Source organism: Eutrema salsugineum, unplaced genomic scaffold (assembly GCF_000478725.1).
Source record: "Eutrema salsugineum unplaced genomic scaffold, Eutsalg1_0 scaffold_13, whole genome shotgun sequence".
Lineage (NCBI taxonomy): Eukaryota > Viridiplantae > Streptophyta > Magnoliopsida > Brassicales > Brassicaceae > Eutrema > Eutrema salsugineum.
This window is the reverse complement of record NW_006256885.1, coordinates 5,705-33,240: the sequence shown is the minus strand read 5'-3', so window position 1 is coordinate 33,240 and position 27,536 is coordinate 5,705. Positions and strand designations below refer to the sequence as shown.

The window sequence follows — 27,536 nt, the reverse complement described above, 5'->3', positions numbered from 1 at the left end:
TATATATGGACAAATTTGAACTCTGGTATATATATTAAAATCACAATTTTGAGCTATTATAATCCTCTCTTGAATGGAGAAACAATGGTTCACTACGCTTCCAGTACTCTCTTATATCATGCCAATAATAATCAGTTGCAAACTGTTCATCAAGCAATTGTAATGAACAATGGCGAATGCTATAGCTAGTACTAAATTTGATGTAGTCATTCACAATGCTACATGGGATATTGTTCTCTCCAATCAATTTTCTCTTAAATATGTTGGACATCTTTCGTATTTTTGGAGATAAAATTTACAAGCATTTCATATGATTATTATGCATCTCTTTTGTCGTGAACAAACTTCTCGTCTAATGCATAAGCCTAAGACAACACACTTGTTTGCTATTAAGAGATTTATTTGCGATTTTTCTGTCACTAGACAACACTTTATCATTCCGTGTTTATTAAGACGGAGATTGGACTGGAAACAAGGTAATTACACTTCCACTGGTGCTTATGTAGTCTTCCCGCCTGACATCCCATCTCATGGTTTGCTAAGAAAGAAATAGATTTTGTCTAATCATCTACTAAAGGCGATCTTGTGCTGTTTCTCCTACAACTTCTGAATTTGCTGGTTATACTCGCTTATCAAAGATTTTGTATCACAATTTGTTCTTCTCCTATCAACTATTTTGATCATCTTGGAGTTACTTAATTACCTTAGCGTGAATTCAGTGTTTCACGCAAGAATGAAATACCTTGTTGTTGACTATCATTTCATTAGAGAATTTGTTCAAATCTACGTGTATCTCATATCTTTTCCAAAGACCATTCAGTTTATGCTCTCACCAAACCACTCCCACGTCTTCGGTTTGAAGACATGTTTTCTAAGACCATCTCCAATGTAAATCTCCATTTTTTACTCCAAAATGGAGTAACTCCAAAATGGAATTGTGTTTTGCTCCAATGTATGACTCCATTTTTGACTCAAAAAAAGAATATTTCTAATAGATTCTATTTTTCTTTTACTTTTAATAATCTATAAATTTTAGAAGTTACAAAATAACCTATTTATTTTTATTTTATCTAAAATATTTATAATTTACGAATTTAATAAAATTAAAATATTTATTAAATAAAAAAATTACATAAAATCATTAAAACATAACAAATATAAGGCTATGTATATAGCCATATATAATGTTGAAAATAATGCTATGTTGATAAAAAATATAAAATTATAATGATTTAATATTTGAAGGATCAGATTGTAAATAAAAAAAGTATTGCTGCAAAATGGAGTAGAATAAAGGTTTACTCCAAATATGGAGCAATCTCTATTTTTTCTTCATTTTGCAGTCAAAAATGGAGTAGGGTTGGAGTGAAATTTACTCCAAAATGGAGTTTGCAGCAAAAAATGGAGCAGGGTTGGAGATGCTCTAAGTAACTATGTTTCACAACTCAACAAAGCAACAACCTCGTTAGACCATCTCCAATGTAAATCTCCATTTTTTACTCCAAAATGGAGTAACTCCAAAATGGAGTTGTGTTTTGCTCCAATGTATGACTCCATTTTTGACTCCAAAAAAGAATATTTCTAATAGATTCTATTTTTCTTTTACTTTTAATAATCTATAAATTTTAGAAGTTACAAAATAACCCATTTATTTTTATTTTATCTAAAATATTTATAATTTACGAATTTAATAAAATTAAAATATTTATTAAATAAAAAAATTACATAAAATCATTAAAACATAACAAATATAAGGCTATGTATATAGCCATATATAATGTTGAAAATAATGCTATGTTGATAAAAAGTATAAAATTATAATGATTTAATATTTGAAGGATCAGATTGTAAATAAAAAATGTATAGCTGCAAAATGGAGTAGAATAAAGGTTTACTCCAAATATGGAGCAATCTCTATTTTTTCTCCATTTTGCAGTCAAAAATGGAGTAGGGTTGGAGTGAAATTTACTCCAAAATGGAGTTTGCAGCAAAAAATGGAACAGGGTTGGAGATGCTCTTAGTTAGAAACCCCCATCAGACATTCTCATCGACCTTACCAGTTTTCAAAGTGACCGATGGGAGGAAGCAGATTTTACAGCCATGCAAGTTTTTCTTATCCCATTCCTGGTATGCTAAGAAACAAACAAGTTTTGGCTCAATAATCTAATACCGAGTTGTTTATGCTACATAGAGCTTGCTATCACCGATTTTCTCCTCGAATTATGTTGGAGTTACTTGCCTTAGTGTGGATTAGGTGTTTCACTGAAGAATGAAATACCTTGTCTTTGGACTATCATTTCATTAGGGAACTTGTTCAATCGGATAATCTACGTGTACCTCATATCTCTTCCAAAGACTAGTTTGTCGATCGTTTCACTAAACTCCTATCCTGCCCTTGGTTCGAGGACATGTTTTCTACGGTTGGACAAGTGGAAACAAAACACTAATCTTGATGACATTATGTCAAGATGATTTTGTTGCAAACTCTCGCATCAGCAACACTAATTCTCAAAGTGAATAATGGGAGAAACCTTATTCCACAACCCAACAACCTCATCAGTTAAAATTTATTAGAAAACCTCCATTGAGTGTTTTCATCAGTTAAAATCCTTTCAAAACTCCCATCAGGCATGGTTCTCATATGAAATCCATTAGAAATCCCCATCGAACATGCTCATCAGTTGAAATCTATTGGAAACCTCCATAGGCATCGGCAGTTGAATCCAATAGAAATCTCCATCGGGAATTCTCATCAGCCCCATCAAGCATGCTCGTGTGTAGAAATACATTAGAAACTCCCCATTGGGCATGCTCATCAGTTGAAATTCATTGGAAACCTCTATGGACATACTCATCAGTTGAAATCCATTGATGAAAACCCTCATTGGACATTCTCATCGACGTCACTAATTATTAAAATGACAGATGAAGGAAGAAGATTTTATAGCCATGCAACTTTATCTGATAGAAGATTACACTTGAGTGAAATATTCTTCCTTCCATCCTCGGTTTCAGTCCAATATGTGTCAGACAAAACATGGATGATTACACTTCTATTGATGGATTGATGGATGTAGTTTTCCTTGCCCAGCATCCCATCTACTGGTATGCTAAGAACAATCAGGTTTTGCTCAATCATCTACTAAAGCCGAGTACCATGCTATTTCAATCCTGCTTTAGTTTCAGAAATTCGCTGACTTTACTCGCTTATCAAAGAACTTAATACCACAGGTTCTTCTTCTCTAATTATCTATTTTGATAACTACCTTAGTGTAAATCTTATGTCTCACTCAAGAATAAAACACCTTACGTTAAATTGTTATTTTATTGGAGAATTTGTTCAATTAGGCAATCTACCTGTATTTTATATAAATTCCAAAGAGTAGCTAATTGATGCTTTCACTAGAGTTGCCTCAGTTTGAGTGGTTTTGTTAAAAATCTTATAAAATACTGCGTTTTAATTTATTCTATATTAATATCTATTCAAAAGTATTTTTATATATATTTCCTTGTGTGGTCTTTTTATTATTTAATTGTTTGTTTACATTTTAGGTACTTTTCCCTATTTCTAGTCACATTAAATTTCGATTGAAAATATATTTTCATTTCGAGTGAAAACCGGTTTTGATAGAACTACCTTAACTTATTTTATCTGAATAATCTTTTTTTTTTCTTTCAGAATTTATCTGAGTAATCTCTACGTATTCATCTGAGTAATCTCTATTGAAACTATTTTAATATATTTTTTTTGTGTGGTTTTTTTAATTAATTAATTGTTTTGTTTACAATTTAGGCCTTTTTCCCTATTTCTAGTCACCTTAAATTATAAAATATATTTTCTATTGAAAAATTAATTTTTATTCGATTGAAAACCTTTTAAAAATTTTCACTTATAGTTACAAAGTAATTCGTAATTATTCATTATCCGTAACATTTTTAACGTGCTAACTGCTAAGCCTTTTTTTGTTTTCCTATTTCTAATTATCTACAAACACTTACACATTAGAGCGAAGATAGAACTACAGTGTATCTAAGTTTATATACACCTTCTTTAACAAAAAAAGAGTTTATATTCATCTAATTTCTATCTAAATTTGTCTTTTTGTTTCATTTTTTGTTTACATTTTAGGTCTTTGTGCTCCTATTTCTAGTCACCTTAAATTTTGAAATACATATTTGTTCTGAAACAAGAGTAAAAACTTTTACAAATTTTGCATTTACTGTAACAAATAAATTTGTAATTATTCAATATCCTTAATTATTTATAATACTTAAAAATATAGTTCTGTTTTTTATTTTAAAAATAATATCTGTTCCAGTTAATATATTTTGAACATGATAAGCATTTTTTTTGGCCTATTTCTAATCATCTGCAAACACATACACATTAACTCTATGTGAAGATAGAACTGTCTAAGTTTATATTCATCATTACTCTATTCAAATTATTTTCTTTTAAATTTCCTTGTGTTCTCTTTTTATTATTTCATTTTTCGTTTGCATTTTAGGTCTTTTCGTTGTAAGTTGCAACCATAACCTTCAAAACGTGACAAGGGCTCAAGTTGAGTAGCTTATAAGGTGCCAGCGAAATTGATTAATAATACAATAGCAAAGACTTCGAGATTAGCTTGATGTCTACAGCAAGGTCCCATTGATAAAAATCATTTGTCACTTACTTAATATCACTGGGATAAACGGACTGAAACTAATAGCCCATTTCCAATTGAGACAAGGGCTCAAGTTGAATAGCTTAGGAAGTCCCATTTATCAGAAATCAATTGTCACTCAGACAGTTAATCAGAAATCATTTCAGTTGTAACAATTAGCCAATTTTCAGTTGGGTGGAATGACATTTCAGGTCTCCCACATGGCCACATCACATAGAAGCCAAATGTAACTAAAACGCAAAATAATAACTACCCTCTTTATTTTGTTTAGCAATGAACAAAATTGAAGAAAAGGATTTCTTCGTTTGGTTTGCGAAATTTAGAATCTGGAACATCAATCAGTTTTTTTTAAGGTTAACATGTGAAATATTTTAAGTGAACAGCTCATCCAAGAGATTAGGGATTTTACTAGACATTCTCCAATTTCAAAGCAAGAAAACCAAAACAAAAAAAAACTTACAACTACCTTGACACAAGAGTCTGACATCTTAGGTACTCCAATTCCAGCGCAGCCTAGGCGATGAGATCCCCTTTAAGAGGGTGATCCGACGGCAGAAAACTTAGGAACGTCGTGCCTCACGAAAATGCAGCTACAAGTCCTGCATGAATCAAACATGAAGACGGTAAATTATCTAGAATGCAAATCGTTTATTAGAAATCATGGATCAGAGATATGACGAATATTTTTTTTTTATATGCAAACAAAAGGTTCCAATGTTCGTGCTAGAAACAGATCAAATGAAAATAACATAACCGAAGAGACTCAAAGGCAAATCAAATCCTTAGAAGTAGAAAGACAAACCAATGATATAGGGAAATTGTAGCATAACTTGCTAAACACATGTTTCTATTACTATTCAATTCAAACATTTCAATTCTCAGAATCTATACACAAAGTAGAGAGTAATCTAGGCTTACTCGAGAGGCTGAAACAAGGTCTACACAACCGTTGGACAAACAATATATGGACCTTGATCAAATCTCAATTCCCTTAAACCGACTCTGTTATTCACGAGATCAAAGAAGCAAAATACAGCGAATTTCTTCCCAAAAGAGTAAATGGTACTATCTACTTTGAACAGCTATCGATTTTTATCACAAACGATACGATTCTTGACAAAATTGAAACGTTCCAAAAAACCGTAAGCTAACAGTCTAAACTCCTATATACACGTATGATTAGAATGTTAAAATTTATTTAAAACAATTATTCATGGGAGTAACGTTGACGGTCGGTACCAATCGCTTTTCAAAAATAAATTATCATCATGTCCCGTTTCGGGAAGTTCAGAATATTATATATATTATATAAAGCTACCTAAAAACGATATTAACTGTCATCTAAATAAGATATACAATTATTGAATAATGAGGTACAGACTGAGAGTGGGTGACTAAAGAGTATATTGAATATTATATATATTAAAAGTGAAATAAATTTTAGTTTTAGAGACTTTTCATTGATTCTCAAAATAGTTAATTATTTTTATCCCTCATAGAAAAGTCTTTAATACCCTTATATTCGGTTTAAATTAAGTTTAGTGGTTTATATTAAGTTCGACAATTATAATACCAATTTTGCAATTGGAGTTGATTTAAATATAAAATTACGTTAATGTCAAATAAGTAAATCACTATTACTATAAATTGACTAATACACATAAACATTGCAGCTTAAGTTTTTGTATTTATCCACTTTTCATAAATAAAAAATTAATAATAAAAGAAAAGTCCTAGCTTTGAACGTGAACCTTTATATATATATACGTATAGCTCTAGGTTTTAGCGATCATTTATTTTATTGTTCATATTGTTCATATTCTAGGTTTTATTTGTTCTTGATAGTTGTCATTTGTTGTTTTTTCTTTTTTCCTTCTTTATGTTTCTGTATAGTTTTGTTTTCTCAAAATTGGTGAACGGGAAACCTGTTATTTTTTTCTTCTTTTAGAGATATATCTTTGATAGCAAAGCAAATTGGACTTCCCAATATAGTGCTTACATTAGAGATTTTGGTTTTGTTCTTATTTATTTGTTTTCTTTGAATTTGGTGTGATTTTGTTTTTTAGAAATGATGACTTTGCACTGGTTAACATCTATCTCTGCAAACAACTCTTCACTCATTCTTCCCGTAAAATTTTTGTTTTATTCTTTAATGATTTTGGAAAACTGGTGGGAATAGACAAAATCCTAATAAACCATTGTAGCAAGTTATCTCTGAGAATTATCTTCTTAATGAGAAGGTAATTATTTGTAATTTGATATGTTCTTTACTTTTTGAATTAATTATTTATGTTTGATTTGTAGCTCTTCTGCATTATCTAATTGTTTGTTTTAAATTTCAATACGTTTTTTGATCTTCAGAAAAGAAAAGCAAGACAGTGAAGCCAAGAAGAAAAGGTAATTTAACTTTTCAATTTTTTGAATTTTGTTTGTGCTTCAAGGTAATTCTTGAGCCATATATTCGTTTGATCAGAATTTGCAAGTGAAAAATATGTTTTTTCGCAAAGCTAGAATCCTCCAGCTCTCTAATATGTGTTGATTCATTGTATAGTCTTTCGCAATCTAAGAAAACTTTTCAAATCACTGAGATCTTTATTATATGTGAGCCTTTGTTAATATAGCCATGGTGAATTACCCAAAATTTTATGGCTTTAATGCACTTGAGTGAAAGATAAGTACTGGGAATGACAATTCTTATAAAATGAGAAGAGAGTTCTGGCTATAAGAACAAATAATTAAAATCATCCATTAAATTTTATGTATACAAATAATGACTAATTTAGATTTAAAACTTAACATAATATCGAAGTTACCAAAGTAAGTATTTACCTACACTCAAATATAATATTTTCGTGTCTACACTTGCAAAAAAGATAAAAGCAGACAAGAATGAGAGATAATTTTGACAAAAAAGGGAGAGATATTCGGCTGGGAAGAATGAAAATTTACAATAATCTGTAAACTTGATGTATAAAAATAATGACTATTTTAAAGATAAATCTTAACATAGTATTTAAATACCAAATAGATTGTTTTCATATGCTTTGATATCAAAGTTTTGTACATGTGCTTGCATAAAAGATAAATATGGATAAGAAGAATCAATTCCTGTGAAATAGGAAGAATGAGAACGAAGAACTAAAATAATCCTTAAATTTAAAATATACAAATAATAAAAAATTCAGAGATAAAACGTAATATAGTGTCAAAGCTAACAAAATGGATTGGTTACATACGCTCTGATACAATGGTTTTCGTATTTACGCTTACGAAAAATATAAAAATCGGCAAGGATATAGTCAATTCTACCAAAATATAGAGATATTTAAGGCTAAAGAAAATGAAAAAATAAACTATTTAATTTTTATAAATAGTGAGTACTTTAAAGATGAAGCTTAACATAGTATCAAAATTACCAAAACAATTGTTTGTTTACGAAATAATATCAAAGTTTCATGTATGTGCTTGCGTAAAAAATAAGAACCAATAAGAAGAAGAGACAATTTCCACGGGGAAAGAGTTCTGACTAGGAAGAACAAAGAATTAAGAACAAAAAATTAAGAATAACATCAAAAAAAGAACTCAAGATGTTGATTACAAATCCAAAAAAGAAGTCACAGTAGGAGACTATAAACATTGTATATAAACAAGTGTTTCTGAATATTTTTAAAACCTATCTTTTGTTTTATTTTAGTTATTTTTATGGTTTTGATACAATTGTTAGTTTTAGTTAGTTTCTACAAATATTTATTATTATTTTTTTATGTTTTTTGGTTTGTTGATCATACGTCTTACATTGTTTTATATTTGCATTTAGTTTATTATCACTAATAAATTTAATAATTTAATTAATATAATTATTTAATTAAACATTTTCGTCCGCGCAATACACGGACCAAACACCTAGTTCTATAGAAAGCTATCCGCATATGTGCCCGAGATAAATTTTGTACACTTTAGTTAGATCATTTATTAAAAATTTACCTATATACTGTACTATATGTAATAGAGTTTTTTTGCAAATAATTTATGATTTTATTCAAATTAATAAAATACTAAAGAAATGAAAAAGAAACAAAAAAACGCCGTTCTCTTCTTCTCTGTTCAAATTAAGTCCAACTAATAACACAAAAATATAAAGTAAAAATGTTAACAAAAATGTAAATCAGAAAAAAAGATCTCCAATGCAATAAACTTCAATTCAACTATGTGGACTTTATTCAAAGATGTATCAATATCAAAAAGAAACAAAGGAAATTCAAACGGTATGTATGATCTTTCCACCGTAACAGTGGTTTTGGTAACTTTTTTGGCAAGTTTCATTTAAGATTTTTTTTATATTTTGCCACCTAAAAACGGAAATAACAACCCAAGTAGTTCAAAGGTCCCACAAAGATCCAGAGACGGCTGAAAACTTTAAAAAAAAAAAGAGACAATTTGCTATATAGACTAAGACTAGGTCAAAATTTGCCAATAAGGAAAAACAGTAAAATGAGGGAGATGAGCGACTTCAAATTAATGGTTTTTTACGGAAAAATCCCTCGAACTGACTTTATATAATTAGGATTGCTATTTTTAATTTAATTTAATAACTATCTGTAGATATTATAGGTGATATCTTTAAACAACTGTAGCGAAGTAGGTCGGCCTGTAGGGCTCTGCACACCACAGAAAATTACCTCTCCCGAAGCTCTTCATTTAATATAATATCTGGAAAGATTTGGTAATGCATGTCACATAGTCATGTGTATGCATGTATGTGTATGTTACTAGGGTTTTTTTACTCTTTATATAAAGTGGTATCGTCCACTAGAATGCGATTATCAGCCTCCAGAAAAAGCCAGAAAAAAACCTAAAGTTAAAGTTGTCTTCTAGTTTGAGTAGGTCGAAAAAGATTCAGGAGTTTCGTCTAGAAAGGTAAGTGGACAGTTATCCTATGATTCTTCAATACATTCCTTTTGTTTCTTAAGTAGTTATGTGTGTTCTTTGTGCATTAAATGTATAGTTTACCATAAATAGACCCACCATTAATGCGAGTCATGTAATTTGTGAAAGAAATTGAGGAAAAATATACGTGTAAGTGATGGATGTAATCTTGCATGTTAACGAACTTGCGTGATGTTTGCAGATGGTTGGAAGTCTAGTTATGGTGGTTCGTGGTGTCTGGGAGAAAACGGAATCTGGGTTGTGGAGCTTCAAGGTGGCGAAGTGGTTGAAAGCTTCTGCGTAATGGTTAACGAGAATGAGAGCTTCGATGGTCTGATGAACAGTGTTAAGACGCGGTGTCAGGTGGACATAGAAGTTGACAGTGATGAACAGTGCTCGGCGGGGTCGAGCAACTTTCGTACGGGTGCTTCCACACCAGTGGATGGAATCATAAGGCTTACTGACACGGAGGACACAACCATGGAACCGGGCAGCTTTGGCGCAGCACTGGCTGACCTTGCATTGGTGACCCCCGTGAAAGGTACATAAATTTCGTGCATGTAAGGAAATCTTGTTGAAATAAGATGAATAAATGTGGGTTTTATTTGTTGCTGCAGCTGGTACTAAAGGTTGTGGCGCAAGTGTGACTCCAACGACGCTCAGATTTAGTGAGGACAAAGGAAAAGGAAAGATGTCTGAAAAAAATTGGGAAGGTGGGGCGGAACTGGCACTGACATTGGCATGTCCTTCGTCGGATAACAATGACCCCATGACAGAGGATAGCGAAGGCGAGGACTTGGAGGTGGCTGTGTTTGTAGGTGAGATTAGAGAGAAAATATTAGTATAATAACATTGTGAATATGTAGATATAAGAGAACATAACGATTATCTGATATAATAACGGGTTAACTAATAAAATAACGTTACCGAACAGGTGATGGATTGACAAGGACAGAGGAGGTGGCGGTTGGTATGATGTTTAAGAATAGAGAAGCCTTCAAACTACACATGGCTATGTACGCTCTCCACCATAAATTCCGGTTCACACATAAGAAATCAACAACAACCGTTATGGTTTTAGAATGCGTCGGGAAAAGATGCCCCTGGAGAGTTTATACTGTGACGATGAGTGGTTCGGAGTGGTACCAAGTGAGACGAGTGAAGCCGGAGCACTTGTGCACCGTTGACGAACGTGGGAACTTTCAGAGACATGCGACTTCAAATGTGATAGGCGACATCATGCGTGCCCGATATGCTGGACGAGGTGCGGGGCCTAAACCGAATGAAGTGAGAGACACAATGTGAGCTGATCACGATGTCCCCATCACGTACTGGAAGGTAAGTGTTGTGATAAACGTTATTTGAAATCGGAACGTGTTAAAATTAAGATTGGTGGGGTATATAATTTATATCAGGCATGGCGTTCTCGACAGGTGGCGATGGACAATGCAAATGGGACATGTGGAAGCTCGTACAAGTTGTTGCCGTCCTATCTGCAACATGTGGTGATCGCTAATCCGGGCACGATAATCTCACTTGAGACGGAAATTGAGGAAGGTGTGGGCCAGCGGTTCAAATACCTATTCTATGCGGTTGGAGCTTGTGTGCTAGGGTTTAAGTACATGCGGAAGGTGGTAGTAGTTGATGGGACTCATCTGAAGGGGAATTATGGAGGATATTTATTGACAGCCAGTGGACAGGATGGAAACTATCAAATTTACCCGTTGGCGTTCGCCATAGTAGATGGGGAAAATGACAAAGCGTGGACCTGGTTTTTCGAAAACCTAGTGAAGATAGTTCCAGATGGGGGAGATGTAGTTTTCGTGTCGGATCGTCACAACTCGATCTACGCTGCACTTTCGAAGGTCAGTAATTAATGTTAATAACCGTTAACATTTTGGATGGTTATATATTAATTAATGTGGAGTGTATTTTGTGTTGTTGGCAGACGTACCCGAAGTCCCGACATGGGATCTGTGTTGTGCACCTACAAAGGAATGTCCAATCAATCTTTAAAAAGAAGCACCTTGGTTATCTGATATCGAAGGCAGCGCGAGCTTTCAACGTATCCGAGTTCAACGCACACTTCAACGAGATTGTAGAGATAGACCGATCGTGTGCTGAATACTTGGCGGGCGTTGGTTTCGAGCAATGGAGCCGAGCACACTTCACTGGGGTGAGGTACAATGTAATGACCAGCAACATAGCTGAGTCTTTGAACGCAACTTTAGCAGAGGCTCGGGGATACCTTATAATTCCTCTTCTCGAACACATACGGTTGACGCTGGTGAGGTGGTTTAAAAATAGGCGTGCGTTGGCAAACAGTGAGACAAATGGGCTTACAAAAAGGGTTCAGAAAATAGTAGCTGCTAACTTTTAAATGGTGACAGGGTATGGCGTCATACGCATCAACGAAAGTGAGTTCGAGGTCACCGATAAGAGGGGAATCTCTTACCGTGTGGATCTTTGTAAGAAAACTTGCACCTGCTGCGAGTATCAGATGCTATCTATTCCGTGTTCTCATGCCGTGGCGGCGGCTGTACGATCTAACACAAACGTGGAGAAGTTAGTTGGGGAAGAATTAACAACGGCGTTCTGGAGAATGGCTTACGCGGAGAGCATCTTTCCTGTAGCATATTATCAGTCACCAACCGAAAATGGAGATGTGATAGGCCAGTTCTCACTTATGCCTCCGGCTACAAGACGTCCACCTAGGCGCCCCCGCAAACAGCGCATTTACTCTCGAGGTGAATTCAGGGTAAGTTCGTAGTTAACGAGTAATTACATATGGTAGATGTTAATGTATACTATAGCGAGTAACAATGATATAAGTGAGAATTTTGTAACCATAAGTTTGCAGGGGAAATCAACGAAGCGACTTACGATATGTGGTCGTTGTGGTGGCCTGGGGCACAACCGAGCGACCTGTAAGAACCCAATATGAATGAACGTGAGGGAAGGACAAGATAAGCATCTTTTGTTTTTGTTAAGAGCCGAGATAAGGGCCAGCCAAATTTTCAAACACGTTGTGTTTGTAGTGTAGTATGCGTAAGTCCCTTAAGAAGACAATATCAAATGTGATATATGTCCGGTTTGTCCTTGCCCTGTTTGTAATATATTTGCTGTCAGACTTATGTTCCGGTGCTTTATAATGTAAGATATTATGTTAAACTTTGGGTAGTGCTTGAACAACCTTTTTAGCTTGCTAATTGTCACATTGATCCATCAAACTTAGATAGAGAATATTTCGATACTTAAATTAGAAAGATTAAACAGAAAGCACTTATAGATGAATTTGTTAGTAACTATTTCACATGTTAACAATTAACATTTGAAATATGGAAGTAGTTTGGCGGTGCACACTGAACCTATTACATGTAAAATATTGTTTAAAGATGTAACAATATTATTAGATTTGCAACATTTGACAATGAGAACTAATAACTATAGGAACAGGAAAACCTCATAACTGAGCGATAGACTGTAAATGTGGTGTAAACCAAATTAGGTCTAACCAAATCAGGTAATACCTTATAGCATATAAATACAAAATAACAATGTTGGGAACTAGTAAGAATTAAGGTAGCGGTTACAACAACGCATAAGGGACACTAAATGCTTTAGAGTACAGGCAATGGGAGATGATAACAACCTTTTAAGCAAAGTACAACGACAGAAACAGAGAAAACAAAGTTTGTTCCAAGCTTGAAGTTGGGCATTCGGTCCAAACTCGTCATAAAACATGACAGCTAACTTAAAAGCCTCAGCAGCCATTAACTCTGGGGTTATTGATCTACACCCATCCAAACCAACGCGTGCATGAGCCTGCATTAACAACAACGACGTGACGGCAGAGTCAGAGTTTATCACGTTTTGCGGAATGCTGGTAGCTCTCTGCAATGAATAGGGTTTCTCGTCTCAGAGTGCCTTCGTGGTTGCAGCTCTAACAAGAAATGGGAACAAGTTAGCAATGGGGGCGAAATCTCTTTTCAGGGCGTTGTCGGTCCGGAATGCGACATTGCAATCAAGAACCAAAATTGAAGCATTAGTAATGTCAACGCATACGCCAACCCAATGTCTCTGATCGAAGTTAAACGGGAAATAAACGGACTCTGGTGAAGACCGCTGTGGGTTCTCTGGTGTAAAATAATGCATCAAAGTGGCTGAAAATTTGAACTTAGAACGATCTTTCATGGCAGTCTTAGTAAACTTGGCGTACTGAGACTTAATAAGGATAGGGAAGTTGGTGTCGAAGAAGTCAATCTTCATATAGTTCTGCGGATACATTTGCGGGCCACAATGCTGACGGAGGTAGTACATTAACGGATCGAGCACCTATGAAAGATATGAAGATTGCAGATTGAGCATAAGAACTACCATTGGTAAAACAAAAAGAAGATTACCGTAGGAAGCATGACGCGAACACGCTCCCCAATGTCAACAACATCTTTGGTGGCGACACTTGCACCCTCATAAACCTCTACGGGTCGGCTGCATATAGGGTATCATGTTTGATATGAATGTAACAAAGATAATAAACTCTTATTTATAAAGATATATGTTAATTATTAATGTAGATAATCATTACCTGTCTTGCAGAAGCTTTGATTTCAACTCCGTAAACCTCATACCGTAGTTAACACTGGGATCACACATCATAGAAAACGGTGGCTTGATAGAGTTTGGCCGGTTGAACCCGCAATGGTAATCCTTATACACAACCGAAGTCGTCTTCAATCTTTTGCTTTTATGTGGACCATCTTCCTCACCCATGGTTGCCTTCACATTTAAATCGTGGTGCTCAAGCTCCTCGCGTTTATCTTCTTGGGTGAATCCCAGTGAGAAAGATGGGGATACCGATATGAGCAGATCCATCTAAAGTACGCGGTAATGGTTAGAATAGAATAAAAATGAGATCTATCCCATTGGTTAAACAAATCATTACCGCTTTCGTGTTTCCTCTAAGCATGTCATCGGGGAGTGAATTGAGAACACTCTGCTTTAATCCACATTGCTGCAAATTGGACAGTAATATAATTTATAGCAACCAACAAAAAAAATATCTGTTCCACAATATAATATACATCGGTACGACAACAATTACGGGACAAAAATTGTGTTACCCCAAATTTGATTCGGAATACAAGTAACCTCAACTGGTTGTGTTGTCTCTCCACCTAAAGCTTTGCTCGTCATCATGGGATTAGACGGCGAATACACTGAGGGATTAATGGGTTTATCACCACCAATACGGGAGGGATCGTTGGCCTGCAATTAAAGAATACAGAAAAATATGAAAAATAATTACTTAGATATTGGAGGGTTAAGGTTCTAGTTATGTACATTACCTGAGAGTTAATAGATTGGGTTAGACTACGCAGGAATTCGTCATCGCTCATTGCAAGGGGGGTGGGCTTTGGTAAGTGGTTAAAAGTTGGGACTAGTGGTTGAGAAACAGACTTGGGTTTGCTGGGTGAGAATCCAAGGACTATAGGGGTCACCGAGACAGGAGGATTGTCGACTTTTGTCTCGACACCTGACCGGATATTGGGAGGCGAATGCGGTGAGTTAAAGTGGACTGGTTTGTCTGACCCTCTTGTAGCGTCTCTACGATTAAGGTAACCGTTAATACTTTCGATAACGGCGTTCTGTAGAAAATTAAGTGAACCGGAGATAACTTCTGGGAATTTGGTATCCTGCATCAAGACAGCAGGTTCGAGATCCTTTAGCCTGTTATTGAAACTCTGCAACTCTACTTTCAACTTATCAGCAACCAAATCAGCAATTGAATCAAGTTCGAGATGAACAACGGGGGCGGAGCTTTCAGCGGACTTGTCTTTCTTCTTCTTGTCTTTGGCTTCTTTCTCTTTCTGAGCTTTCTCCATTCGCATGCGGGTTAAATCAGTGGAAGACAATCCACCTGTAAACATATCTTTGGTGAATCGAAAGCCTTCGCCTATGAGTTTCACCAAAACCTCAACAGTGTCATCAGCAACCTCGTCATCCCATCATAAGTCCATTCTCTCGATGGCACAGTCGCCGTCATTAGATAAGATTGAATGCACCAAGACCTGCTAGTGAAAGGAAATTAGCATCGAAGAAGAAATGAAGGAGACCGAACTATAGTAACATACATATATATAGTACAGATGCTACATAAATAATTATAGAGACATCTATTATATTGTATTCTACACCGTACGTTAGACTGATAATATTAAAATTATATGATAACAGAATTAATACGAGTTTTGTATTCGGGTTATCATACCTTTTCATCTTCATCGAGTTCCCGTGCATGACTAGGACTAAGAGTCATTTTCACAGCTACTGGTGTGGCAGTCCCTTGCGGCATTATAGCTTCATCAACGTCGTTATTACCATCATCACCACTACCAATCTCATCTTCAACATCGCTATCAGACTCACCAAATGGAGGCTGAACAACTTCGGTTAGAGATGGAACGGCGGCCATCAGAACGAGTTGAACAGCGTAGAAGAAACCTTTAACAGCAATGGTCTTCTGCGACAACTCCAATTCATCCTTTGACTTGATGCTAGACACCAGCAAATCAAAACCTACTCTCCCCCATGGGTATGAAAGAAACTCGTCAATATCCCTGATCAATTCTACATGCTCTGGAATTATCTTCGTGATATGAGATGTAGGAACCAGGACAGCGGCAGTTACTGCAAGACAAGCACATTTAAACCTTTTCTCCTTATCTGATATTTTTTTCTTCTGCAGCATCATGACAACCGAATCTACCGTGCACGATTTTAGGAGGCCAAATAGTTCCGGCCAATATGGTTTTTGGGAGACCAGATTTTTTTTCTTCTTTTTCTGGGCAATCTTACCACATTCCAGACCGGTGACTAATACAAACTCTCGAAGAGAAAATCTAATTGGTCGACCGGCGAACAGGAACCACAACTCGTGCTTCTTCTTGACGCGCAAAAGCCGAGATAGCATGTAGAAGCCAAAACTGCCGGAAAACGACGGTTGCTCCATAGTCGCTAGAAGTTTCCCCAATTGTGAGTCTTGTAATCTCTTCGCTTCTTCATGATCAAGCGCATTAAGGATGGCCTTGACGGCTTTCGATTTTTGGTAAGAGTTAACCCTCTCACCTACTGGTTCATGACCGGTGGCGAAAATCCTTGCAGGAAAACTAAAATTGGACATATGTTTCGGTTGAACTGACAAGAAGAAAAATAAATCAGAACGGGTATACTGCGAATCACGAAATTACAGTTGAAAGTAAGAATATTTGCAACAAAAAAAACTCAAATTTTACCGAAAGTGGAAGACGGATAGTGGGAGAGTTTCCAATAAATGGCTTGAGGAGAGGACAAAAACCGTCTTTGAACTTTTGTAGTTTAGAGATCCAGCCTAACAAGAAATTTACCCAAAATGTTATACTCGAACCAGATTTATTCGAAACTGTAACAAAATATCGGTGATATTAACAAAGAAGGAAGCAATAAATTTCGAATTTTAAAATTTAAATATATGTAGTCTTATCTTTTCGTTCAATAAAAAATTATTAAATTTGAAACACAATCTCGACATACAGACGCATGATCTTAGCTATAGGATTGATAGTATAAGGGGTAATGTTGTATTAAAAGAAATAGCACAGTGTCGAAACAGTGGAGTTTCCTTCTTAGCAAATTAGGAACAGTCCCAAGTATATACGGCACATTTTCTTAAAAAAAGAAAACAAAAACAAAAAAAAATCCAGCGACGGGAAATTGTCGCTGATTGATAATAAATTTATAATAGAATAGTATTTTAATAAATGTTATGTAACATCAAACTCTATTCTTTGCTAAATGATGCACTTCTTTAACTATTTTTTTTTATTCGTGTAATAGTTTTTAGAAATATTAGAAAGACAATCAATAATCTAGAGATTAATACCAATAACATTTGTTTGCGGCACAAAAATAAAAAATAAAAGCATTTTTTTGTATGAAAGCATTTGTTTAAGACAACAAAATAAAACATATACTCCAGTTGTAACAGATCTTCCTTGCTTCTTGTAATCTTTTACATTTGTCAATTTAAGAAAGTCTTTTAACAAAAAAAAAAACATATAGATTCCAACAAAACTAGTGACTCAAACAAAGCTCAAAATACTTGCTTTATAAAATTAAAGTCCAAGTCGTTGGCTGTGTTCTTTTAGTAATAAAGTCGTTAAAATTAGTTTTGATTTTTTTTCTCTTAAATTTATTTTTAGGATGACTTCCGCAAGGGAGAAAAGGTAGAAAATAACACCTTTATAATGTTTAGTTGAGTAGATGGTTGAGATAAAAACAATTTTAAGTTTTTTTTTTCATTTTCATCGAATCATCGATTATAAAAAGTAAAAAGTTTTGTGTTCTTTTTTAGTTTTTTAATTGAAATAATTTTTTAATTGAAATAATTCTATTAGTTCTATCGTTTTAATTACATACTAGATTCTAACCCTGTGCGTCTGCACAGAAATTTTTTATTTTTTTATTCTAATATAATTTTTTAATAGAATTTATTTATTTTATTTATTTTTTTAATTCAAGAATTTTGTTATCATGTTTTAACTTTGAATAATATAGATTTATATATTAGTAAAATAAAAATGTGAGTTAATTAAGTATATATTGATCTATAATGTTAATTATGAACTTTATTATTATGTAAATTTAGATTTACACATAATCAATCTATACATCTATGAATTAGCTAACCCGTTCGTTTAGTTATCTCAAATTATTTTTTAATATCTTACATGTTCTGATAAACTAACCCGTATAAAATTGTTATTATAAATGTATAACTTTAACTTGCTTTTTCATCTTATTGTAAAATATAAATATTTACTAATATTAAATATTTGATGCTTTAGACAGATTGATTATGATAAACAATACAATAAGATATTTGTTTACCAGCTATTATAAAAATATTATTTAAATTCAAAATTTTAATTTAAATCTAATCTGTATTTAAAAAATTCTAAAGTAATTAAAATTATTATCTAATTTTTGTAATAAAATTATTAATATAACCTATATTTAAGGAAATCTAACAATATCTAAATTAGTAACCAATTTTTGAAATTAATTATAATATAAAATAAAATATTATAAAAAAAATTAGGTGTGTTTGGAAACATGCACTAAAAGTGCTTCTGTTTTAATAGAATATATACAATATGTGAGCTAACTAACATTATAAAGACTTCGTAGAAAAGATTGATCAATCTATAAATATCAACCAAGACTTCGGTGTTACTGAATGTGATCGTAGCTCACAATCCCTTACAACATAAATATGAAATCAACTGTATCTAAATTTTACAAAGTTTGCAATTTGGTGAGGATGATACTAATTAAGAGACGCTTTGTACAACTATCATAGTTCATGATTTATTTATGCAGAAATCGATCAACCACAAATAGATGGTTCCGCATTACAAAAAGTTAATAGAAACAGCCAGTTATTATCATCTTAATCTAACATTCTTAGGAAACAAGAGAGAAAAGAAAGACGAAGAAGAAATACAGGAAATACATTGATCGGTTTACACTAAACCGTTCTACTTAACCAAGACTTTAATTACATCTGATATTCCCCCTTAAGATGAGCCATATATTGTGATTAAGCTCATCTTGCCAATGATATCATGAAACAGAGTAGGATATAGAGCCTTCGTTAGAACATCAGCAAGTTGATGATGTGTTCTCACGTGCATAGTCTTGATCAATCCACTCTCAATCCGTTCCCTTGTGATGTGACAATCGTTTTCAATATGTTTTATCCGCTCATGGAAGACAGAGTTGTTAGCAATGTTGATTGCTGCTTTAGAATCACAAAACAAAGGAACATGATTATGTTGAGTAACACATAATTCTGCAAGTAGCTTCACCAACCAAGAAACTTCGCAACTTGCCAGAGCCATAGCACAATATTCGGACTCAGCTGAAGATCGGGATACAACATCTTGTTTCTTAGATTTCCAAGAGAGTAAAGGAATCTCCAAGAAACATGCAATATCCAGTAGTTGAACATCTGGTATCCGGACAAGAAGACCAGTCTGCATCGCAAAATGCCTTGAGTTGAAGATCACAATTAGCAGGATAGAATAGACCTAAACTAACTGTGCCTTTGATGTAATGAACAACTTTATAAGCTGCATTCATGTGAGATCGCTTTGGTGCAGAAGAGAACTGACAAAGCTTGTTCACGGCAAATGAGATATCAGGTCTGTTAATAGTCAAATACATAAGTTTTCCCACCATACGATGATATTCTTCAGGTTTCTCAAGTACTGGTTCATCTGTATGCAGACTAAGTTTCTGATTCGGCTCCATTGGAATACTAGAAGGTCTGCAACCCAACAAACCAGTTTCTTCAAAAAGCTCCAAGGCGTATTTCCGTTGACAAACTGATATACCCTTATTAGATCGAGAAATTTCAAGACCCAAGAAGTATTTGAGAGCTCCCAAATCTCTGAGTTTGTAAACATTTGTCAAATCCAACTTTAACTGGTGAATGGCCGATTCATCCCTGCTTGCTATGACTATGTCATCAACATAAACCAACAAAGCAACATAGCTATCCGCAGTATGACGAATGAAAAGGGCATGATCAGAATGTGATTTCTTGAAACCAAGAGTAGCCAGGGTGGAACTGAACTTCAGAAACCATTGTCTAGAGGCTTGTTTAAGGCCATATAGTGATTTCTGCAGTTTTAAAACGGCATTCTCTGGCAAGGTTTTCCCCTTTCTTGATGCATATCCTGGAGGTAATGTCATATAGATTTCCTCATTAAGATCACCATTAAGAAAGGCGTTTGAAATATCCAGTTGATGAAGAAACCAGTTCTTTGCAGCTGATACAGCAAGTAATGTCTTAACTGTAGTCATTTTTGCCACAGGAGAAAAAGTATCGACGAACTCAATTTCTTCTTGTTGAGTATAACCTTTAGCGACCAGGTGAGCTTTGAATCTCTCCAATGAACCATCTGCATTCAGTTTCACCTTATAAACTCATCTGCAACCGATTGGAGTTTTCCCTTCTGGAAGAGAACAAACAAGCCAAGTATTAGTGGCTTCCAATGCATCCTCTTCAACGCCCATAGCATCACACCATTCTTTGATCTTCTTAGCTTGAGTATAAGAACTTGGTTCAGCATAAGTATCAACAGCACAAACATAAGCTTGATATTCTGTTGACAATCTGGTGAGATTTATGTAGGCGTTGATCGGATATCTAGCATCTGAAACTGTGTTATAGTAATAATCTTTTAGATGAGCAGGAAGCTTACTAACACGTTTAGACGATGGATCAGTAAGAGAGATGGTTGGAGAAATAGGATCTTGTGCTCGTGCAGGATCAGGATCTTGAAATCTTTCCGGATCAAGGTCTTTATCCATATCAGGAATTGCAGATAGGTGAGACAATGAATCCGGTTCAGGTGTAGTGAACAAGTCATCTTTGTGATCTGCACTTTTGGTGAAAGGGAATAGGTTCTCAAAGAAAACTACATGTCTGGAAATAGATATCTGATGAGATTCCAAATCTAACAACTTGTAACCTTTGTAACCAGCAGGATATCCCAGAAAAGCACAAGCTTTTGACCTCGGTTCAAATTTATGTCTCTGATTCGTAGAGGTAGATTTGTAGCAAAGACAACCAAATACCTTCAGCAGAGAATAATCCGGAGGTTTAGTATTTAAGATCTCAAAAGGAGATGTGTTATTCAATAGAGGAGCTGGAAGCCGATTAATGAGAAAATCCGCTGATAGAATGCAGTCAGACCAATACTCCAATGGAATGTTCGACTGAAACATTAATGATCTTGCAACATTTAGAATATTTTGATGCTTCCTCTCCACTACCGAGTTCTGTTCTGGTGTCTCATGGCAGGAATGATAAGCTGTTATACCTTTCTGTTTAAAGAGATCAGAGAACTTCAACTCAGGAGCATTATCTGATCGTACAGACTTCACTTTCTTCTGATATTGAGTCTCAACAATTTGCAGAAATTCTGGTATAACACGAAGAGCATCTGATTTAGTCTTCATCATATAAACCAAAGTTGCACGGCTGTGATCATCGACAATGGTCAAGAAGAATCTGTATCCATCTGTAGACGTCACTGAAAAAGGTCCCCAAGTGTCTATATGAATAAGATCAAAAGGGTTAGAAGAAATGTTGTTGTGTGATACGAAAGGTAGATGTCTTTGCTTTGCCAATTGACATGTTTCACAATGAATAGAATCTCTTTTATTTCTGTTTGGTAATCCAAGTACATTTTTCAGAAGATCTATCTTGGAGTAGGAGGGATGTCTTAGCCTACTATGCCAAAGGGCATCATCAACAACGACTGATAAAAGAATGATGAACATTAACGGGTGAATTCAGCAAAGAGCTAGTGTCAAGCACATATAATCCTGCAATCTGGTTACCCTGTCCAATCTTCAACTCCTTGGTAGGATCCTGTATCACACAACAATCTTCATCAAAATAGACTCTTGATTTCAAGTCCTTTGTCAGTTGACTTATACTGAGAAGATTGAGCCTGAATTCTGGTATGAACAACACATTGTTGATGACTATGTGTTCATTAAGTCTTATTTGTCCCACACCTGCAATCTTGACATTAATGCCTGTAGGGAGTGTAACTGAAGAACCAAGATCAAATGAAAGGGAAGTGAAAAGAGCTCGATCATGAGATACATGATGAGTTGCTCCACTATCAATGATCCAGATTTGAGAATTCAGTACATTCCTAGAAGCTGTCAAAATCCCAATAAAGCAGAGCGTAGAGAAGGACAAAAAAATATCATTAGCTGCAGAACCATTGTTGTCACTAGACGAAGCAACTGTGACTGGTTGAGCTGATGATGGTTGAAGTTGAGTGCTGAAATAGGCTATGACGTCCTGAATCTGAGTTTTAGATAAACTTCCAACTAGACTTGCAATGTCATCAGAACCAATTGGAGTAGACTCGGTAGTCATAGCTAAACTTGCAACCACTGGTTTTGTTTGTTGAGAGGATTTGTCTTGAGAAGAGTTACCTTTCTGTTTGTGCTTGAATCCAGGAGGATATTCATGAATTTTATAGCACTTATCGATGGTGTGAATAACATACCCGCAGTGAGAGCACTGAACCTTCGTTTGACGAGAATTGTTGAATGAAGCTTGAGTGACAATAACAGAGAAGATTCTGAGACAGATGCATTGACATTGAACACAGAAGCATTAACCGGAACAATGGATCGTTGACTGTAATCTTGATTCAAGAGGTTATATATCTGAGCAAGTTCAGGGACTGTCTTCTTCATAATGATCTGACTTCTAACAGTTGCATAAGAATCATTCAATCTAGCTAGAAACTTGATGATCTTAGCATGTTATTCCTTTGTAGCCATCGTTTTGCAGCAACTTCAGTTGTGGCAAGTGCCGATACAGTCTGCTCCATCCAAATCATCCCATAGCGTCTTCAAGGTAGTGTAGTAATCAGATAAAGTCATCGATCCTTGTTGAAGAGACCATATCTATTGAGTAAGTTGATAAGATCGTGGAAGATTGGTGATATAGAATCTAGTTAACAGATCTTTCCAAATCTCAAAGGCATCATTGAATCGAAGAATGCTTTTGTAGATTTGTTTTGTAACGGAGTTGAGAATCCAAAATTTAACCATGTTGTTGCATCATGACCAAATGCGGAAGATAGGATTCTATTCATGAGGTCGTGGAAAAGAACCATCAACGAAAGCCAATTTGTTCTTCGCGTCAAAAGCAACAGACATAGCAATACTCCCTAAAGAATAATTTGTTCCATCCAGAATTTCAGAGATGATTACATTACCCGGATTATCACCATTCGTCAAATTGTATGGAGAATAGATGTCCGTGTAATCAACTAAGTGAAATGGAAATTTGTGTGGTTAATCGGAAACTGTGGAGGTGAGATTTGGTGATTCGGGGAAGTAATCAAAATGTTTTGGTGGTTTGAGGAAGGAATCGGAGATGGAGGAGGAGGTGTCGGGGATGGATCAGTTCTGGATCTCGATTTTGCCGTGTGACGCCGCAAATTCTTGACGGAAACCATCGCATTGACCGGAATGATGAAATTGAGCTAAAAAACTGAAGAATCCGGCGATATAGAAGAGTTTAATCGGTGAGAAATCGCGAAAATGATTCAGAAATGCGAAAAATCGGAGCAAAATGCTCTGATACCATCTTAGGAAACAAGAAAGAGAAGAGAGACGAAGAAGATGATGAGCAAAAGTTTGTTATTTCTCATTATGATTCTGTTACAAACAGTTTCCTTACAAATGAAAATACATCGATTTTACACTAAACCGTTCTACTTAACCAAGACTCTAATTACATCTGATAAACATCACAATCATTATATTTGCCAGACGAGTTTTCTTAGTTCCTTTCTTTGGTACGTTTATGATCAAAGCATTATTCCTTTATATCATTATTAATATGAGCTCAGGTTGAAATATAAGTGAAAAGAGGTTGGAAATACCCTAGTTCTTCACTGGTCAACAGTGGTCAACGATGTTCAAGTTTTGTTTTTGTTGGATTTCAGCAGCTCCATCCGACCTCCTTCTACACTAAATAGGGCCCTCTGAATCCATTGGTAACCTCGATTGATCATTTTGACTTGATAATTTAAATGAACATGGCCATGGAACTTACAGATTTGACTGAACCGAATCAGTCATCGTTTTGAATTTATCAACCGGTCAATCAAACCATCAATTCGATCCTCTAAGAGTGCTTATTGATGGTTTGCATCGTACGTCAATTTGACAATTAAGGTAAGTTTTAAAGGCGAGAACAGTTTAACCGTTTGGTTGATTATGCATATTGATTCAAGAAATTGAATTTCATTAGTTTTTTGGGCTGCATCTCAATATTCTTGATGATTAAATTGAACAATGGGGGTGATTTTTTTTTTTCATATTCAAAACTGGCTGTTTGTTTTCATCCTAATCTAACATCACTATCATTTAATTTGAAATGTTTCTATTAGTTCCACCGTTTTAAATACATACTTTTACAACAATCCATATTAAAAATAATTATTCAAAAGTAATCGTAGGTTAAAAAAAAGGGGCAAATATATTTTTAAAACAAAAAATTGTAGTATTGTCCCTTTAATACTTTTTCAAATTTGACCACTTTTAGCCAAAAATATCATTTATTTATAAGGGCTTCTTGCACATATGACCTCAAAATTGAAGTCAAATGCAAATCTAACCTCTTTTTTCTCACTCTTCAATATTAGCCAATTTCTCCCCACTTTCTCCCTAAAGCCACATATAATAACATAAATGTCATTATATTTATAATTATCGAATTTTTTAGGTAATTCGAAAAAGACATAACCATCCTAAGATATTTCAAGTATTCACGAAAATGCCATTATCTTCAATTTCGCCAACTACCATTACCAACCAAAATGGAAGCTCTCAATGCTTGCCCATCTGCACTTGAAGCTCTAAATGCATATTTGGCCGCTCAAACATTCTATCTTCAAATTTTTATCTGGTTTCATCTAAAAATCTCTTTCTTGGTCGACATTGTTATGTTTGAATTCTCAAATCATATATTTTGTGAGATTCTTGGATAACCAAGTTCTGGGCTGGTTTCCTTTCCGTGCATCTCAAAAATTCTGAACTTCTGTCAAAGTTAATCGAGTTCAAATTGGAAGGAGGTAAACATCTAAATCTTTTCTTTAACATTGGGCTATGTTTCGCGAAAGTAGACTTCTTTTACAGTCTGCTAGTCAACGTAAAAGGTTAGATTTGCAATTGACCTTTTGGTATTTTTTTGAAAGTAGACTTCTTTGTAAGTCTGCGAATTTTCATTTGAATACAAAAAAAACAACGTTTAGACTTCTATTTCAGGCTGTCGAAAAGCGAGAATAGTTTTGCATTTGACCGGAAAATATTATACTTTGACCTTTTCTGTAGACTTCGTGGAGACGTCTGAAAAAGATAAGTTTGACCTGAAAGGTTATTTTTGCATTTGACCAAGATGTTGACCACCTTTGACTGTTCGAGCAGACTTCTTTAGAAGTCTGCTATTAATTTAATTCAGAATTGGTCAAATGCAAAAAGAAGTCTGTTGTCAGCAGACTTCTTTAAGAAGTCTGCTATTAATTTAATTCAGAATTGGTCAAATGCAAAAAAAAGTCTGCTGTCAGCAGACTTCTAAACAGCAGACTTCTTTAGAAGTCTGCTACGAAGTCAAACTTTGGTCAATTGCAGAAATAACCTGCAGCAGACTTCGTTGGTAATGTAGACTTCGTCAGCAGACTTCACATTAACAGAAAACTTCTTGCCTCTTACAGCAGACTTTTTTTTTAAAAGAAGTCTGCTGTAAAAGTCAAACGTTTGGTCAATTACAGAAATAAATTTTTTCTTATGTAGACTTCATATAGAAGTCTACTACGAAAGTCAAACGTTTGATCAATTGCAAAAGTAACCCTGCCTTTTTGGCAGACTTCTTCGTGAAAGCAACCGGGTGGAGTTTAGCTGGAAGTCTACATATTTTTCGTTTTTAAAATTCACTTTTTAAAAACTTTTGTGTGATGAATTTTTTTTTTAATTTTTATTCTTGTTTAGAAGGTATATTTCCTTTACCTGTATTAATTTTGTATGCTTATGTGTTATAAATTAATAGTTATAATTTTAGTAGATTTGAACGGTAATTGGCACATATTAGCAGACTTCATAAGAAGTCTGCCTCTGAAGTCTGCCTGGCGAAGGAGAATAACACAGCAGACAACACTTGAAGTCTGCCTAATTATTTTAACAAAAAATTCGTTTTCGAATTAATGGTATATGCTAAAATAAATATATTGTTTGGACATGTTGATCTGCCTTTCTTGGTTCCATATACGTGAGTTTCACGTTGATATGTGTTATAATTAGAAAGTGATGAATTTTCTTGAATATTTAGAAGTCTGCTCTATGTTACTTGGAAAACACGGTTTATATTGTGTGGTTTACCTTTTTTGCAGATGGCGGCTCAGTTGCCTGTTGTATTTGGAGAATGAGTTATGAGTGCTCAGGTGTGGCATTTTGAGGTGGATAATCGCAAAGGAGGGAGGTTATTCTTCTTGAATGATGGTTGTACACATGGAGAACTCGTAGCTATGGCTCTAGATGATTACATGCTGGATGGAAATACGGACAGCGTGTCTATCACTTATGCATTGCCAGATTCAATGTTAGCAAATATGGCTCCGGATACCCCTCCTATGCATATTACTAATGATAGACAAGTACAGAGCTTGATTGGGTTGAGTAAGACGCATGTTATACGTCTTTGTGTATCTAGTCGCAAGGACAATGATGGACGTACTGGTGGTGTTGATGCTGCTGATGGGTGTTCTGTTGAAGGTGGGAATCAAAATACTGAGGAAGGTGAAGATGAAAATGTCGATGAGTATGATGATGATGAGATAAACGAGGACATCAAAAACGATTCAGTAAAGGAGGAAGACGGTACTGACTCTGAGGGTCAGGACTCTGAGGATCAGGACTACAGCCAATATGGGAAAGTGAAGGATGAGGATTCAAATTCTGATTCAGAGGGTGAGTGGATTGAAGAACCGGTGAAGGCTCCTCAAAGAGGATATGAAAGAAATTGGGTTAACAAAATAAAAGTAAACGGAAGTTTTGCTACAAAAGACGACCTGATTTCTGAGATCAGGTTGACGGCTGTTATGTTGAAGTTTGCATTCAGAGTTGATAAGTCATCGACACGTCTGTTTGTTGCTAAATGTGCTGTTAAAGGATGCCAATGGAGAGTTAGAGCAGCTGTAAAGAACGAAGCAAAGACGTTTTGGGTCACTAAATATGTCAAAACTCATACCTGTTCAGTTTCAGATCGGTTGGCTCACCGAAAGCATACGACTCCAAGAT

At 34.9% G+C, this 27,536-nt stretch overlaps 2 protein-coding genes across 2 annotated transcripts; one reads left to right on the top strand and one right to left on the bottom strand.

Moving 5' to 3' along the window:
* Positions 1–11,032: 11,032 nt before the first annotated feature.
* Positions 11,033–12,524, top strand: LOC112088840. The gene is made up of 4 exons (XM_024159135.1): positions 11,033–11,458; positions 11,542–11,917; positions 11,984–12,340; positions 12,454–12,524. Exons 1-4 carry the CDS (start codon positions 11,033–11,035, stop codon positions 12,522–12,524), a joined length of 1,230 nt encoding a protein of 409 aa, XP_024014903.1.
* A 987-nt stretch (positions 12,525–13,511) lies between these two features.
* LOC112088838 lies at positions 13,512–16,776 on the bottom strand. The gene is made up of 7 exons (XM_024159134.1): positions 15,865–16,776; positions 14,942–15,589; positions 14,745–14,861; positions 14,539–14,607; positions 14,182–14,468; positions 13,997–14,084; positions 13,512–13,928 (listed from the first exon to the last, which is right to left on the bottom strand). Exons 1-7 carry the CDS (start codon positions 16,774–16,776, stop codon positions 13,512–13,514), a joined length of 2,538 nt encoding a protein of 845 aa, XP_024014902.1.
* Between the last annotated feature and the right edge of the window lie 10,760 nt (positions 16,777–27,536).